The 18,391-nt window shown below is 38.9% G+C and overlaps 1 protein-coding gene across 3 annotated transcripts in view; it reads right to left on the bottom strand.

Annotated features, from left to right (window-relative positions):
• Nucleotides 1-3,095: 3,095 nt before the first annotated feature.
• Nucleotides 3,096-18,391, bottom strand: part of cftr (CF transmembrane conductance regulator) — a 118,975-nt gene continuing 103,679 nt past the window's right edge. Inside the window, exons 23-27 of one of the 3 annotated variants that reach the window (XM_043709588.1) lie at nucleotides 15,290-15,445; nucleotides 13,971-14,060; nucleotides 6,568-6,740; nucleotides 5,833-5,938; nucleotides 3,096-5,170 (exon numbers count right to left, since the gene is read on the bottom strand). In XM_043709588.1, the coding sequence (XP_043565523.1) occupies nucleotides 4,964-5,170; nucleotides 5,833-5,938; nucleotides 6,568-6,740; nucleotides 13,971-14,060; nucleotides 15,290-15,445 (732 nt within the window). In that variant the 3' untranslated portion in view covers nucleotides 3,096-4,963. The other 2 variants (XM_043709590.1, XM_043709591.1) reach the window with 2 other exon arrangements.

Here is an 18,391-nt window from a genome sequence, read left to right as displayed (position 1 = left end):
CCAATATCTTCTTCACAATCTAAGCAATTAAGGGATTTGTGTGTTGTAGTAGGATTGGTCGATGTTTGGAAGCACCTTCACCCTCTGGCCAGGGATTTTATGTTTTTCTCGAATCCGCACAAATGCCATACCAGGATTGATCTCTTTTGGACACCCACAGCACATTTGGCAATACCACTATTTCTGATCACGCTCCAGTGTATCTAATGGTCAAGAGTAAGGATACTATGGTAGGTTCGAGGCATTACGATTGGATCCCTTCATCCTTAAGGATAGCAAGTTGACTGAATTCTTTTCTACTGAATTCAGGGGTTTCTTAGATATTAATTCAGGCTCAGCCAGAAATCCATCCATTCTCTGGGAAACTGCTAAAGCCTATGCTAGGGAGTTAGTTATTTCCTATTCTGCCAGTAAGAAATGGCAGAAGGGTGAGCAGCAATGCTTGCTTGTGAAACGTCTGAAGGCAGCTGAAAAGACATACTTTGATAGGCCCTTATTGGCTAAACTGCAGAGGATCACAGTGCTTCGGTCCACACTGAACTCCACGTCACAGAGTCAGCTAAGAGGGAGCTTACATTTGCAAATCAAAGGCTGTTTGAGCATGGGGATAAGCCGGGCAAGTACTTAGCATATCCTGCCAGTAAAAGGAGTGCTCCCCAAGCCATTTCCTTGATCAGGGAGGATACTGGAATTTAATGATTCTAAAAGGATTAATGCGGCATTTCAGAAATTTTACTCCAAATTATATCAGTCTGAAAGTTGTGAGGATGGGCGGGTTAGGATAGAGTTTTGTTTTAAGAATTTGGACCTCCCAGGAGTGATCCCTGAGCAAGAGTCTCTCCTCAATGCCCTGCTGGCAGTGCAAGAAGTGCAGGAGGCTGTGAGGCAGCTTCAGAATGGAAAGGTGCCGCATCCTGATGGATTTCCCAGTGAGTTTTATATTGTCAGAACCGATGCTTAGTATGTTTAACGATTCACATAGTCGTGGCCTCCTCCCGCCATCTTTAAGAGAGGCAAACATCTCTCTGATCCTTATAAAAGGGAAAGCCTGAAAGACTGTCCTTCCTATAGGCTCATCTCACTCATGAATGTCGATTTCAAAATCCTATCTAAGAATCTTGCACTAAGACTAGAAACTGTGCTGCCCTCTGCCATTAAGGAGGATCAGACAGGTTTTATAAAGGTCGCAGATTGTCGAATAATGTCAGGAAGTTACTTAATATGATCCAAGTATGTCAACAACGATCCATACAGGGACTAATGATCTCTTTAGATGCGGAGAAGGCATTTGACTGGGCCGTGTGGCCTTTTTTTTTATACTTTAAAGCGGTTTGGCTTGGGCAAGGTCTTTATCAGGTCGGTTAAGGTTTTATATAGTGACCCTCTTGCCGTGGTCCTCACCAATGGTGTGTGGTCAAGCAATTTCAATATTCTTAGGGGCAGTCGACAGGGGTGTCCCTTATCACCATTGCTTTTCACATTGATGATTGAACTGTTGGCAGAGGCATGATGTAGGGATCCCAATATGTCTGCTCCAGAAGTGAGGATAAAGTCACATAAGATTGCATTGTATACAGATGACATTCTTGCCTTTTTATCAAACCCAACAGTTTGGTGCCTCATCTGATACAATGCATTAACTCATTTGGCGGCTTTTCAGGTTACAAGATCAACTTTGCGAAATCAGAGGCCATGCCTATGGGTGGTGTCTCAATAATGCCTGGTCCTGAGGACGAACCTTGATTTCCCTTTAGATGGTCACGGGAGGGTTTTCTCTACTTAAGTATATGCATTACTCCTGGCTTTGATTGGCTATTTAAAACCAATTTTGCCCATTTATTCGACAGAATCAAACAAGACCTTTGAAGATGGGAGGTGCTTCCGATCTCTTGTTTAGGTCAGATAGCCCTCATTAAAATGAACATTCTCCCCCGTCTGCTGTATCTTATGCGAGTGCTTCCTCTGCTTTTTACTCAGCAAACATTTAGAAGACTGAATGGCTAGTTCAGTTCCTTTATTGGGTATCGCAAGTGATCCCTTATTAAACTAACTAAATTGCAGCTAACGCACAGACTGGGAGGAGTAGAGCTCCCAGAAATCAAAAACTATCAATTAAGCTCGTTGCTATCTTACATGAATGACTGGGCCCGGGGAGACTCTCACTCACTATGGTTGGACATCGAAGCATCTCTGGCAAGATGCCCCCTTACTAGCTTGCTGTTATTGGACAAAATGAGAACAGTTAAGGAAAATTGCCATAGCCCAATAGTTATTAGTACTATTAAAGCACAGAGGGCAATGTGTCAGAGTGAGGGCAATATTGCCAAAACATCATTTTTTACACCCATAGTTTTTTCAGCCGAGGTGATGCACTCGGTGTATAAACCTGGGTCTTGTCCCTGCCCTTAGTCTCTCTTCACTCCTCCATTCCCCAAACACCCATCCGAATCCTTTTCCCAATCTGTATTCTTACCTTTCAAGTCTCCTGTGTCCATTGGCGCCATTGAGGCATTTTGATGCTGCTGACCTGGCTCCAAGTTCTGAGCTTGCACCGAAGTCCTGGGCTCCACCTGGTTGCAGAGGTTGGTCGGTGCAGTTAGTTCTGGACTTCAACTGCAACCGCACTGACCAGCTTCTGCCACTAGATTGAGCCTGGTCAATTAAAACTTCATCATCTGAATGTAATTTTGACATATATTTACAGTACTTACATTTATATTGCATTTCTTTGATAGTTTTAAATTTATTTTATTTATGAGTGTAGGTATTTATGAATATACATCATTCCAACTTAATGTTTTTAAGTTTTTTTCTGCTGTGAAGGATCCTGAAGTATACAGCCTACCGTGTTTCTTTTATATTTAGTGACCTTTCTTATTTTGTAATTTCAGCTAAGAATGTACAGTACAGTGCATGTATAGTACAATATTTAACATGTACATTTTTTTTGAGCAAGAATTGTCTGAAAAAAACCTAACTCCAATTCTAATATTGATTTCAATGGAACTTGCTGCCATACACAGAATGAAAAGAAGAAAATCAGGTATGATTTGTATAGCTGGTTAGAAGTTTAAAAAAATAGATTATAGCATATGTCCTGAAACATTTTTATTTCATAGAATATTTCTTTCACATAAACACGGGTGTCTCTTGAGGATAATTAAAGTTCCTAACGTGTGTACCACTTTCTAAAGCATGAATTTTGCAGAATGTTTTAGTCACACAACAACAATGATTTCAAATCAAACTAATGGCCATAGATCTACTTCAAACATTTTTGTATTCAATACAATTTGTCGGCAGTTCTACATTTATTTGTGGAATCAAAAAACAAATTATTTCATCCATTGTAAAAGTCGTAATTAAGAAACTGAAGTTATTTTTAAAAATCTTGATTGAAGTTATATAATAAGTATACATTTGTTTACTGTGCGAAGATTAAGTTTTCTCTTCAAAATACTGAACATGATTTAAGATTATTAATATCCAAAGATAATAAAGTCCTAAAAAACACTATTGCTATTAAAGATTAGATTTGAATTGTAAAAATAGTTTTGTATTAAATGAGTGGAGACATTTGCCCAACCAGAGTTCTTTATCTCCCACATGGAAATCTGTCTCTGTTCCACAGTCACCCGCAGAATTTAATGGCATATTTTCTTTTCTTTCAGTGGAACAGTCCTAAAATGGGACGATGAGTAACCATTACTCCATTTTTATTTGAGTAAAAGACTAAATATTTTGTATCATAAACAGTTCCAGTGCCCTTGGCCAGCTGGAGGACAAAGGAAACATGTCCAATGAACACCATCTCCTCCAAGTGACCTTCCTGACTTGGAGGTATAACACTGTTCCTTTGTTGTCACTGGGTCAAACTCTGGAACTTCTGATCAATCATTGCTGTGTACACCTTCCCCATATGGACTGTAACAATTCAGAAGAAAGCTCAGCACAATTTTATAGAGGACAATTACTGTTTGCTAATAATGGCTGGCCTTACATAATGTCCAAAATTCCTACACCAGTTGAGGTTACCATGAAGCATTCTCTTTCTGAACCTCATCCGTTGTCTGAGACATGGTGACCCTCAGGTCAAAGCACCAGCTTCTGTCTAATGAGAGAATAGGATTATGGTGACTTTACCTTTTATTGTAGAATTTAAATTGTTATATCTTTGTGAGAGGGACTTGGATGAATACAGAATACTCTCTAAAATTCATTGAATAAATATAAAAATTGTAATCTTGTATTTTGTACTGTTGCAAAATGCTACCCTGGTCCTTACAGGGTTAATAATTTGGAATAAATGTTAAAAATAATAGTTTCTCAAGTCTTTCACATGCTTCATTCGGAATTACTATTTAAATACAAGACACTGTAACACAAAGAAGAACAATTTTACAATGCATCCCATCCTTTGCAAGCCTTTTGATTTTTCACATGCTTAGTTATGTGGAGTACCATGAAGAAATATCATAACACACCATTAACAAATATTGTCTGCAAGGTGCAATGCTCTTAGCTTGGTGCTGACAATGACTATTTCCACTACCAACTATGACCATTAACAAAGATGTCATCATCATAGTAACTGATACAAAGCTCCTGTATCGACAGCAAAGAATGGCAGTTGATTCTTGATCATCAGTGGAGGAACCTTTAGTTTTAGAAGAACTTTGCTGAGCCAATGGAGTTTTGCAATGCTTGTTTTCCTACATTAGGTTCCATGTGCAGTCATCCAGAATGTAATGTGGATTAACTTCATCCAGACCCGCAATTACACTCTTGACCCCAGAATACTTGAAAGATGGCTGAATACCTTGATCAGGATGCCTTTAGTTAGCTAGCTGTTTCTAAGAGTAATAAAGAGTTCTGTGCTGTAGATGCAGCTGCCACAGTTCTCTGTTAGGGAACTGCTTTTGGTACCTTAATGAATATATTGTGCACTTTGTTCTTTGTAGCTTTATAACCTTGTTTCTTGAAGATCTTCCTCTGCCTCCTCCTGTAAGGCACTTATTTTTGGCCGTGTTTTCCTTTTGCTTGAGTTTCTTCTGTGAGCAGAAAATAGCTTTGCACGGTCCAAATGTCCAAAAACTTGCTTGAAAAGGCTTGCTTCAGTTAAAAGTTTCTGCAGAGCATCAAACTGTTTAACTGAACATCCTTCAATTACCTGAAAAGAAATTTAACGCATGATGAGCTATTAGATTATAGAGTTTAAGAAGGTCATGTTCAATTAGATTTAATTCTGATTATAATTAAATCAGTGTAAAGTCTAATATAAAGGCTTACTAACACATCAGCTGATTGTTTACCCTTTCCAAAACACGGGGTAAGTGTTGTTGGCACACAAGTATGTAAGTTACACCTGGGATGGGAGTGTGAAGGGCCCTCATCATTTTATAACAAGATTTGTTTAAATAGCTTATTTATTTTAGCGAAAACAGCACTGTTTGGCAGACTGTTAAGTACCAAAAAAAATGATCACCAAAGCTGTTTCATGGAGAAACTGATTTGTTTGTGGATTAACAGGTTAACTTATGAATTGTTACAGAAGGACATATAGAATTGGTAATAAAAATGTTAGTTTGAAGGTGCAAGTTTTTCAGGAAGGTGTGATGCATCCAATTTTGTTTCCTATCTTTACCAGTGATCTGGTAGATATCTGTAGTGAGACCTTCCATATTACAACCAAGGTTGAATGTTTGAACCAGACATTCCTGTTTCTGCCAAACATTGCTTCAACTAAGCTGCAAAGCATGCTGGGCACTCTGCTTCATGCAAAAATGCCAATGTGTCGACTACTAGGGAGAGAAGACAAACAAAACTACAAACCAGAAATTGCTGGCATTCAAGGAGAGCTTCCACTCTATGTTCTGAGAGTATAACAGTGCAGTTTGAAAACGTATTTTTAAGTGTTTTCCTTATGATTTGGAATGTTCTGTTGTAAAAAGGAACAGAAGTTTTAAATTACAATTTATCGTTTTACATGTAATGCACCCTTAACGTGTCTTTACTAGTAAACCTTAAATAGCAGATAAATCAACTAATAACAATAGAGTTGATATAAAATAATAACTACACCCCATTGAGGAGTACTTATTTTATTCTTCTATGTACTATTAGTTCTATATGGTATACTGTTCATATTGGTTATCAGTTTTAGAAGCAGAGAAACAACTTTGGTATAATCACCATTTAGCAGTTCTTAGCATTTGAACTTCAAAATGAATGCACCCAATAATAAGCAACAATAATGTTTATTATTCATAATCTGTTGGAGTCCATCAGCTACTTCTAGTCACCAACAGCAAAAACAGAAATTGCTAGAAAGGCTCAGCAGGTCTAGCAGCATCAGTGGAGAGAAATCAGAGTTAACGTTTCGGGTCCAGTGACACTTCCTCACCCAACCCAAAATGTTAACTCTGATTTCTCTCCACAGATGCTGCCGGACCTACTGAACTTTTTCAGCAATTTCTGTTTTTGTTTCTAATTTACAGCACCCACAGTCGTTTCTTTTTTCTAGTCACTGTTGTTTTGATCTTTTCTTACTTTGTAGTTCAAACTTACACAGAGTCCAGGTGAGCAGTAGGTTCATCCAGAAGTAGGATTTTAGCCTTGCTGAGAATCGATCGAGCCAAACACATGAGCTGCTTATGACCATTGCTGAGGATATAACCACCATCCACCAAAACAAAATTAAGATTATCTGGAAATTGCTCAATCATTGATTTCAAGCCAACCTGTAGTAATATAATTAGCATCAATAAAACAATGTGCAGGACACAGTCAAAAAACATCAGAAATAAGAGCAACAGTAAGCTAAACAACCCCTGTGAAGACTGCTCCACCATTCAATAAGATCATGATCAAACTGATTTTGATCTCAACTTCTCTTTGCTGCTTTACACTCAGAACCATCAACTCTCCCACAGTTCAAGAGTTTATCTCAGCTGCAATATATTCAACGAAACACCTCTATAGCTCGAGGGAATAGAGAATTGTAAACATTTACAAATTTGGGAAAAGATAGTATCATCAAAATAGATGTGATGGAGATCGAGAAAATGAAATGGAGAATTTGCTGGAAGTCAGTGGCACAGAGTTTTTGTTGCTGTTCCTAAGAGACTTACACTTTTGAGCAGGGAGTGGTAACCCTCCTGAGAGGGACATGTGGGCTGATGTCATCACTTGAGCATCAGAAGTTGGCAGAAGCACCCCTGGTGAAAGAAAGTGGCAGCTGATGTGACATAGGGTCAGAACATGAATAGGCTCCGGCCATGAAGTTCTGGGCTTCATAGTGAAAGTCCACCTCTGATTGGTCAGAGAATCAGGAAGCTTGAGAAGAGGGCCGAAAACTAGAATGGTGGGAGAAGATCAACCATGGTCATAGATTGAATGGCAGGACAGCCCCAAGGAGCTGAATGGTCTATTTTTGCTTCTAGTTCTTACATTCTTAGATTGAATGACCTCCTCTCAGTTAGGACTGCTGTAGGCATGGCTTCAAAACCCTTGGATTAGAGAGAAAATGAGTCATGGTTCCTATTAATTATCATTGTTTAACAACTCTGCTGTAAATGCTTGAGTAGATATCATATGAGGACATGGTCAACCTTACCTATACAGAGCAACCTTGATTATCAGCCATTTGATTAACCAACTATCCAATTATCCAGCAAGATCACAAGGTCCTGATGCTTGGCTAAACTATGTTATCTGGTATTCAATTATCTGGAATTCGATTAACTGAATGAAATACTCCTCACCCGTGTCCTTTGAATAATCAAGGTTCCTCTGTAATTAGCCTGTATAAAGTTAAGCCTCAGGTGGATCTTGCATCCAATTCTGGCACTGCACTTTAGGAAGGATGTGGAGGATTCCTTTTCCTGATATATATGATAATAATCCGGACCTTGGTGTGCATGGGACAATTTCAAAGTTTGTAGATGATACAAAACTTGGAAAGCTTGTCAGCAAGACAGTGTGGATCTCCAAAAGGACCATGACAAGTTGCTGAAGTGGGCAGATAGGGGGCAGATGAAGTTTGATGCAGATAAGTGTGAGGTGGTGCATTTTGGTAGGAAGAACATGGACAGGCAATATAAAATAAAGAGTACATTCGAAAGGGGATGCAGGAAAGGAGGAACCTGGATGCACATAGATTATTTAAATGGTAGACTGGGTGGAGGGAGCAGTTAATAAAGCAGACAATATCCTTTGATTAATTATTAGGGCCAGAGTACAAGAGAAAGGAAGTGATGCTGAATTTGTCTAAGACACTTGTTAGACATTAACTGGAGTATTGTGCATAATTAAGGGTATCATATTATAGGAAAGATGTGAATGCATTGGAGAGAGTGCAGAAGAGACACATGGTTCCAGGATGACAAGCTTCACTGAAGACAATAGATTGGAGAGCTTAAGACTTTTCTCCTTAGAGAGAAGATGGCTAAGGGGAGAGCTGATAGAAATTTTCAAAGTCATGAGGGGGCTGAATATAGTAGATATAGGGAGGAATTGTTCCTACTCATAAAAGGATCACAAATGAGAGGGCACAGATTTAAAGTAAATTGCAAAAGAAGCAAAGGTGAAGTGAGAAATATCTTTTTCAGACAACAAGTAGTTAGGGTATGGAATGCACTGCCTGGAAATGTGGCAGAGGTGTAATATTTAAAAATTACATTGTACTATCTTTCTGGATATTACTGTAATGTTAAAGGGTTAAACTGCACTGTCTTGCAACATTCATGCAGGAATGTGGATGACTCACACTTCATTTGGCCAGCCATTTACTACTACTCTCCGGATGTTATCAAATGAAAACTCTCATTCAGAACCCTTCCATTCAGAAATGCTTTCATAGCTATCCCCCGAAGCTAGGAAATATCACAACTACATTGTCTTGGGGAATCACTGAGTCAGGAAATCATTTGCATAACGATTCCCCAGGATTAAAAGTCCTGATTTGTACTCGGCTGCTACCAGATTTGTCCTTGGCTGCTTTGGGAAACAAGAAATGCAATTGCTTCGCCACTTGCGAAGGTCTTTGCATCCTCGCTCTTCACTGGAGTCGTACCAGAGGACTGGAGAGAGGCAAATGTATTTCTTCTCTTCAAGAAAGGAAATAGGGAAATCCTCGGCAATTACAGACCAGTAAGTCTCACATCTGTCATCTGCAAGGTGTTAGAAAGGATTCTGAGGGATAGGATTTATGACCATCTGGAAGAGCATGGCTTGATTAAATGCAGTCAACATGGCTTTGTGAGGGGCAGGTCGTGCCTTACAAACCTTATCGAGTTCTTTGAGGATGTGACTAGAAAAGTTGATGAGGGTCGAGCTGTGGATGTGGTGTATATGGACTTCAGCAAGGTATTTGATAAGGTTCCCCATGGTAGGCTCATTCAGAAGGTCAGAGGAATGGGATACAGGGGAACTTAGCTGACTAGATACAGAATTGGCTGGCCAACAGAAGACAGCGAGTGGTAGTAGAAGGAAAATATTCTGCCTGGAAGTCAGTGGTGAGAGGTGTGCCCCAGGGATCTGTCCTTGGGCCTCTACTGTTTGTAATTTTTATTAATGACTTGGATGAGGGGATTGAAGGATGGGTCAGCAAGTTTGCAGATGACACAAAGGTTGCAGGTGTCGTCGACAGTATAGAGGGCTGTTGTAGGCTGCAACGGGACATTGACAGGATGCAGAGATAGGCTGAGAGGTGGCAGATGGAGTTCAACCTGGATAAATGCGAGGTGATGCATTTTGGAAGGTCGAATTTGAAAGCTGAGCACAGGATTAAGGATAGGATTCTTAACAGTGTGGAGGAACAGAGGGATCTTGGTGTGCAGGTACATAGATCCCTTAAAATGGCCATCCAAGTGGACAGGGTTGTTAAGAAAGCATATAGTGTTTTGGCTTTCATTAACAGGTCGTGAGATCTTGTTGCAGCTCTATAAAACTTGGTTAGACCGCACTTTGAATACTGCGTCCAGTTCTGGTTGCCCTATTATAGGAAAGATGTGGATGCTTTGGAGAGGATTCAGAGGAGGTTTACCAGGATGCTGCCTGGACTGGAGGGCTTATCTTATGAAGAGAGATTGACTGAGCTCGGACTTTTTTCATTGGAGAAAAGGAGGAGGAGAGGGGACCTAATTGAGGTATACAAGATAATGAGAGGCATAGGTAGAGTCGATAGCCAGAGACTATTTCGCAGGGCAGAAATGGCTAACACGAGGGGTCATAGTTTTGAGCTGGTTGGAGGAAAGTATAGAGGGGATGTCAGAGGTGGGTTCTTTACACAGAGAGTTGTGAGAGCATGGAATGCATTTTCAGCAGCAGTTGTGGAAGCAAGGTCATTGGGGACATTTAAGAGACTGCTGGACATGCATATGGTCACAGAAATTTGAGGGGGCATACATGAGGATCAATGGTCGGCACAACATCATGGGCTGAAGGGCCTGTTCTGTGCTGTACTGTTCTATGTTCTATGTTCTATGATTAGGGCATAATCATTTGCATAACAATTCCCCAGGATTACATTTACATTATCTCCGAGAATGACCTTATCCTACCATTGTACCTGGGGTAACATGTAGTTATGAGGGGGGAGTGGCCAGAGTACCTGTGAGCATTACCAACTGGCCTGTATAAAGTGGATGTCTTTTCTTTGTTCAGGGTCTCTTTTGACTCAACTTCGCTCGCCTGCAAAGAGGGTCAAATGGGGTCACCTAGCTTGTACAGGCTTTAATAAACTTTAACTGTTTGCAGAAGTTGGTGTGCGCGAATTACATCTCGTGTGTGAAATCTCAGGAAAAGAACCTAACAAAGGGAGGGTAAATGGAGATATTCAAGAGGATATTAGATTATTATTTAAATAGAAACAATGTGCTCAGAAATAGGAAAAGGTAGGAGAATGGCACTAAGTTGTGATGACAGCTGGTGCAGACTCAATGGGATGAATAGCCTCGTTCTGTGTCATAGCGTTCTGTGAATCTGTGATTCTTTAGAGGGGGGGCTGAAAAAAATGTCATGAGAATGGTTCCAGGTATACAGACCTTACGTTACATGGATGGATTCCATAAGTTGGGTTTGCTCTCTGTAGAGAAAAGCTTGAGAGGGGGTTTGATAGAAGTGTCCAAAATTATGAGGGATCTGGATTCAGCCAATGAAAATGTTTTATTGCTGGAGGAATGGAATATAAAAGTAGGGCAGTTTTGCTACAGTTGTATAGTGCAACAATGAAATCACATCTGGAGTATTAGCTATAATTTAGGTTTCCTTATATAAGAAAGGATGTAAATATGAAGAAGGTACAGATGACTTAGGGTGGGAAAGGTTATATTATGAGGAAATGGTGGACAAGCCAGGCCTGTATACATTAGATTTTATATTCTTTGTAACTCAGAAGAGTGAAAGACGATCTTATTGAAACACAGGGAGACAGGATTTAAGAGCAGCAGGAGCTCCTTTGGAACTGCAAACCTGCTTCAATAAGACTGTGGTTTCTTAGCTCCACCTTCGTGTCTGCACGCCATAACCTTTGGCTCCCTTTTCTATCAAAACTAAAAAATTGAAGACTGAAACTTCATCATTTCTTGGGAAGTAAATTCCAACTCAAGCAAACAACATTTAAAAACTTCCTTCACTGTTATAAAACGGTGATCCCTTAGTCTTAACCTATGTCCTCCAGCTTTAGTCTTCTGTACAAGAGAAAATATCCTCCAGGTAACCAATCTATCCAGTCCCCTCAACATGTTTTAGTAAGGCCACCTCTCATCCTTCTAAACTACACCAATTATAAATAGGCCAAACCTGTTCAACCTTTCTTCATAACATAAGCCCTTCATACTTGGTGTGAGTTGAGTAAACCTTCTCTAATTTGCATTTCTTTTTGTATTCCCTTGTGAAATGTGGGCATTGCATGGCTGGGCCAACATTTATTGCTCATTCCTAGTTACCCTTGAGAAGGTGGTGGTGAGATGCCTTCTAGAACCATTGCAGTCCATGTGCTGGAGTAATTATTTTCAGAGTAATTATATATATTTTCCAAAAATTAAGCCAAAAAAGCATTCAAGTATTCCAGATGGGGTCTCACCAATATCCTGTACAGCTGTAATAAAATTTCTGTACTTATTTCTTCTATTCATCTTGCAACAATCAATATTCCATTTGCCTTCTGAATCACTTGCTGCACATGAATACTAGCTTCATGTGATTCATTCACCAGGACACCAAATCCTTCAGCAATACTGAGTTCTGGCCTGCCTCTCCATTTAAACAGCATAATTCTTCTTGAAAAATGGATGGATTTGCATGAATTGAGTTACACTTCATGTGCGAAATTTTTGCCTGCCCATTTAACTCATCTATATCCCCTTACATACTTATTGCTTTCTCTTGACAGCCTAACTTCTTACCTATGTTGTCATCATTAGAAAATTTAACTACCATACTTATGATCCCATCATCCAAACCATTATATATATTTTAAATAGCTGCAGACCCAGCACTAATTCCTTTGGTACTTCACTCATTAAAGCTTCCTGATCCAAAAATGGCGTGAACCCTGAAGGGTTTGACAGGACTGATATTAAAGGATGTTTCTCCTTATGGGAGAGATTGTTACAGAACATTGTTTTAAAATAAGGGTGTCCCATTTCAAATGGAGATGAGGAGGATTCCTTTTTCTTGCAGAAGTCATGAGTCTTTGGAACACTCTTCCCTACAGCGCAGTCATGGCATGGTCATCAAGTATTTTTAAGACAGAGGTTGGCAGGAATGTGCAGCTGAGGCTACAATTAGATCAGCCATGGTCGTATTGAATGGTGGATCGGGTGAGATGGATCAAATGACCTATTCCTGCTCCTAATTCATGCATTAATATTATTGTAGCTGGGTCTGAAAACAAAATGCTTGATTGAGTGCAGTGCGTACCAGCCACTTTAATGATGTAATCGGGACTTAGTCAGAGTAAAGAATCAATTTATAGGAGACAGACTTGGGGCTAGTGTGGTCTGAACAGTCTCTGCGGTAAGGTAGATCATATTCATGTAACATCAATCGTTAGGGTAATGTAATAAACTTAACAAACAATCAAATATTGTTTACTCAACAAGATTCCTGTAGCTGTATCAGAAAAGTGGATATCTTAAACCATATTAGATCATTTTAGGCTTGAAAGAATCCACACAAAACACATGTATGTTCCTAATGGTGGAAGTATCAAGAACCATAAGGAATCGATTTAAGATGACTAGAACCAATAGTAACACGAGAAAAAAGTACGTACGCAGCCAGTGATCAGGATCTGGAATGCATCCTGCCTGACAGTGTGACTGAACCAGACTCAATTATAGCTTTCAAAAGGAAATTGGATAAGCAAAAATGGGTATGGAGACCAAATGGCATCTTTCTGTTGCATAAACATTCTATTCCTCTATGATTCCCCAAAGTGGAATTAATGTTTGGAAGTAGGCTTGTCAAAGACCAAAGATCAATATTGGTAATTTGAATGAATTGTGAGTATTTATAGGGAGTAGTGAGTCAGCAAAGAGTCAACAGCTTCAAACAAAAATTGAGAGAAAGGGAAGTACATTTTTTAAGAAAGTTATTTGAGGAAATAAGCAATTAGTGTTGCATTAACAACTCAAACATTGCTCCAGCACCTGAGAAGAAATTAATCAACAGCAAATAGTTTGAATTCACCCATTTGATAAAAATAGAAGGCAGTTTGCTCAACGCAGACACAGCAGATATAAACTGAGTGCAAAGCAATTATGCTGGAGCTTTTCAGTGTAATTGTCAATACAATAAACATTTTTATCATGAGAGAAAATACATTATTTATAACCTGAGACAAATCATTTAAATTGCAATTTTAAATATTAAACCTGGCATCACAGTTACTTCAGTTCATTCACAAGATTGAATGATGCACTGTATTCATAACTTATCACCCAAGAAACCGACAAATGGTTTACCTCTTCAGTGACCTTCCAGATTTCCTCATCACTCCACTGTTCATAAGGATCCAAGTTCTTCCGGAAGGTTCCAGAAAACACAAAGACTTTCTGTAAGGCAGAATATTGAATTACAGCTTTTTTCTGAGGGATTTTGCGCAAGTTTATTACTACCCTGATGGACATCTTCATTAATATTTCAACATAGGATGAAAGGTTGGAGAAACAAGGCTTTTCGATCCATTCTCTGTTGTTTAAGCCAATGGTTTGCAAACATTTTTGGTTGAAAGATCCTTTTTCTAATGGGCTAGCAATCACACCACCCACCCACGCCCCGCTGTCCATTGAAGTTGTAGTAGTGCACAATACTCGTTTTATGAAAGCGCTATATATAAAAGTATATTAATAATTCTTCCAATAAATCAAAATTTTACTTACACAAATGAATCAAATGGATGTGCCTACTTCTCACAATAGAGTCTGTCTATTTTTGACAGCAGCACAGAGAAGGCAGGAATACAGAAGAGTAGAAGCCCAGAGGGGAAAAAAATGACATGCAGATTGAACAGGAGCATGGTGAAATCACAGCCAAGAGAAAGCACTAAAGTAGTAAGTGGAGAGTAGATACATGAGAGTGGGAGTGAGAATAGGGCGTAGCAGGAGAAGCGAGTAAAACAGGAGCACTGGGGGAGCAGAGCACCAGAAGGGGCAGGAGCACTGGGTGGGGAGGATGGAGTGGGTGGACAAATGGAGTGAGCAGGTACATGGAGTGAGTGCACAGGCAGGGGAATAGGAAACATGAGGACTGCTACAGTAGTCGGGGAGAACAGGGGTATGGAGGAATTGGAATGTGCCTCTGGTCATTACTTATGCATTCCTTGTGTCAAAAATACACTGAATCATTGCTCACCTTAATGACCTATTAGGTCACCTGCATCCTAGACCTTTTGGAAAGTCTCTACAGTTCCAAGCTTGGGTGGCCAATGCCGGCCTGATCAAAGCAAAACATGACCTTTACTCATGCACAAATGCTAACATTGTTCCATAACGTCTGGGTCTACCAAATTTACATGCACTGGAAGTCAATAAATTTCTAAATTCTTGATATATCTATTATGTACGGGAAATAATTGAAAATTTCTCCTCAAATGCAAAAGTTGCTACTAATGTAGATTTAATTGTTATCATCAATCTAATGTAAATCATGCCAAAACATCCAATATCATTGCACTGGTTTAAATCAAAAGAAAATCAAAAAGGGGCTGTCGCTGACATGCAGTACATGGCTTCTATTCAGAAAATCTGAACTTTGTAACTGTTGGCAATTTGGAAAATATTACCTGTGGAATGACGCCAAATGCTTTTCTCCATTTTTGCAATGAGACTGAATTCCAGGATATCCCATCAATCTGAATTTCCCCTTCAGTAGACAAGAGACGCAAAAGAGCAGAAAGTAATGTGCTTTTTCCAGCACCTGTTCGTCCCAGCAATCCAACCTGTTTTTATATCCAGAGTACAGATTTTAGTAAACCTACTAAAGTAACACAGGAATTGGGCTGAGCCATTGGAAATGGTCGAAATGATATGAAGGCAACAAAACCAAACCTTGTTACAAAGCAAATCACTTGTAACAATTTTCTGTATTTCAAAAGTGATTCATGGGACAACTATTATTACAAATACTGTAAGGGAATACTTTGGACATTTTTACTGACAGATGATATTAAATTTTATATCAAAACAGATTTATTTCTATTTACTCAGCATTTATCTGAAATGATTGAATAATACTGATGTTGGAACTTGAATCTTTCATGTGTTATTTTGCAATTTGTATGTTGAAAAAGTTTAAACTACCTATTGTTCAGATTGGCGTGGACTGGTTGTCCACAAAATGGCCTGTTTCCATACTGTAGACATTCTAATCTATGATTCCAGTAAAGAACTCTACTGGCCTAAAGCTGTTTCAGAAGAGTTTAGTCTTGACAGGATAGAGAACAGGAGATGTACAAAAAAAACTAGTAATATTAAAAGCTGATTAGTAACCTACTCCAGGTTAAATGCATTCTAGATCGCTGAAAGAAACAAAGTTAAAATAACAGAGATGTGGGTCTCAATCCACTTCTGCTGCAGGAAGGGGTGGGACTGCTAATGTTGCACAATGTATCAAGTATTGGGAGAGGAATAAGCTAAGAAACTACAGGCCAGTCAACCTAACTTCAGTGGAGGTGAAGTTATTTAAAACCATTATTTAAGATAAGGGAGCTTTAATTCAGAAATTGAATTCATTCAGTTAAGAATAGTCAACAAATACTAACTTAACTGAATTATTTGATGAGATAACAGATAAGGTTGATACAGTAAATATATATACGAATATCCGTAAGGCAGTCAATAAATTTCCATACAGAGGCTTACTGAAAATGATGAACTTGCAGTTATATGGTGCTCCAACTCAATGTCCAAAGTGGTTTATAACCAATAAAACAGTGTAACCACTGTCGTAATACATGAAACATGACAAGCAATTAGTGCAACTTTCCATAGCAATGTGATGATTACCAGATAGCCTGTTTTTTGAAGGGTGTTTTACCTGATGCTGCAATTGGATATTGCACATAAGCATATATTGTGGTGTTCAAGAATCCAATAGATATTTCTTACAGCTTATTATGTATCAATATTACATACCTCAGGCGCATACATGATTTAGGTAAAAACAATGACTGCAGATGCTGGAAACCAGATTCTGGAATTTGGCTAGTATTAAACCATTAGATTACAACAGAGACACACACTTTCAGTAGTTTCATGCTCCAAATAATCTGAGGGGAAATGGAGTATGAGATGCTTATTCCCTCAGGTCATGTGCTATGATTCAGTGATGATATCAGAGCATATCTCTTAAAGTTATACTGACATACTTACCTGTGAGACATAAAACAAATAATGATCTAGAAAAGAACTGATTCAACGACAGGAAGAAGTGATAGATATTTTTCAGGTTGGGAAGAAATTCACAATGGTGTTCTGAATGAATAATTTTGAATTGATTACAAATTGCAATTTTTGTGAAGAATATAGACTCAGTTGTATACATTATACAGTTTGCACATTACATAACATTTAGTAAAGCAAATAATGGGGCTAAAGCAGATAAGTTCTGTGACCCTGATAGCTTGCACCCTAGGATCCTAAATGAAGTAGTTCCTGAGATAGTGGAATTTTGCAAAGGTCCACAGATTCTGGAGGAGTACCAGAAGATTGGAAAACTGCTAACATGACAACTAGAGAGGCAAAAAGCGGGCAATTGTAGGTCAATTAGCCTAATATTTATTTTGGAAATGTATTGATATCAATTACTATAGAAGTAATAGCAGAACATTTGGAAAATCATAATCTAATCAAGCAAGGTCAGCATGGCTTCATGAAAGGGAAGTCATGAGTGATTCATTTATGAGAGTTTTTCAAGGAAGTCTCAACCAGAATAGATCGAGGGGAACCAGTAGATGTGTTGTATTTGAACTTCCAGAATGCATTGGACAAGGTACCTCACAAAAGGTCAAGTCATAAAGTAAGAGCTCACATTTTTGGAGGTAGTATATTGGCATGGATAGAGACTTGGTTAATGGGCAGGAAATAGGGTTCTTTTTCAGCTTGGCAACCTTAACCAGTGGGATTCAATAGGGACCAGAGCTGGGACTGCAGCTGTTTGCAATATATATGAATGACTTGGAGGAAGGAAGTGAATGTATTGCAGCCAAATTTGCAGATGACATAAAAATAAATGGAAAGACCAGCTGTGCGAGTGATATGAACAGCTTACAAAGAGATAGTGACTGGTTAAGTATGTGGGAAAAAAATTGACAAATGGAGAATGACATGGGAAAGTACAAAGTTGATCATTTTGGAAGGGAGAACAAAAGAACAGAACATTATTTAAATGGAGAAAAAAACTGCATAAAGCTGCAACACAAAGGGACTTGGGTGAAATACAGAAAGCTAGCACACAGGTGCAGCAGGTAATCAGGAGGGTGAATGGAAGTTTGGCTCTTATTTCAAGGGAGTTGGAGTATTAGAGTAGGGAAGTCTTACTCCAACTGTACAAAATGCTGGTGAGACCACATCTTGAGTACAGTGAGTTGCTTTGGTCCCCTTAATTAAGGAAAGATATCATTTCATTGGAGGCAATTCAGAGAAAGTTCTCTCGGATGATCTCCAGAATGGATGAATTGATATACGAGCAAAGGTTAAATAGTTTGGGACTCTACTGATTGGAATTTAGAAGAATGAGATGTGACCTCATTGAAACATATAGAATTCTTAAGGAGCTTGACAAAGTAAATGCTGAAAAGATGTTTCCTCTCATGGGTGAGCCTAGGGGGCATAAGCTTAGAAATAAGGAATACCAATTTAAGACTGAGATGAGGAGGAATTTTTTT

This window comes from Chiloscyllium plagiosum, chromosome 19, assembly GCF_004010195.1.
Source record: "Chiloscyllium plagiosum isolate BGI_BamShark_2017 chromosome 19, ASM401019v2, whole genome shotgun sequence".
In the NCBI taxonomy this organism is placed as follows: Eukaryota; Metazoa; Chordata; class Chondrichthyes; order Orectolobiformes; family Hemiscylliidae; genus Chiloscyllium; species Chiloscyllium plagiosum.
This window is presented reverse-complemented; position numbering and strand designations above follow the sequence as displayed.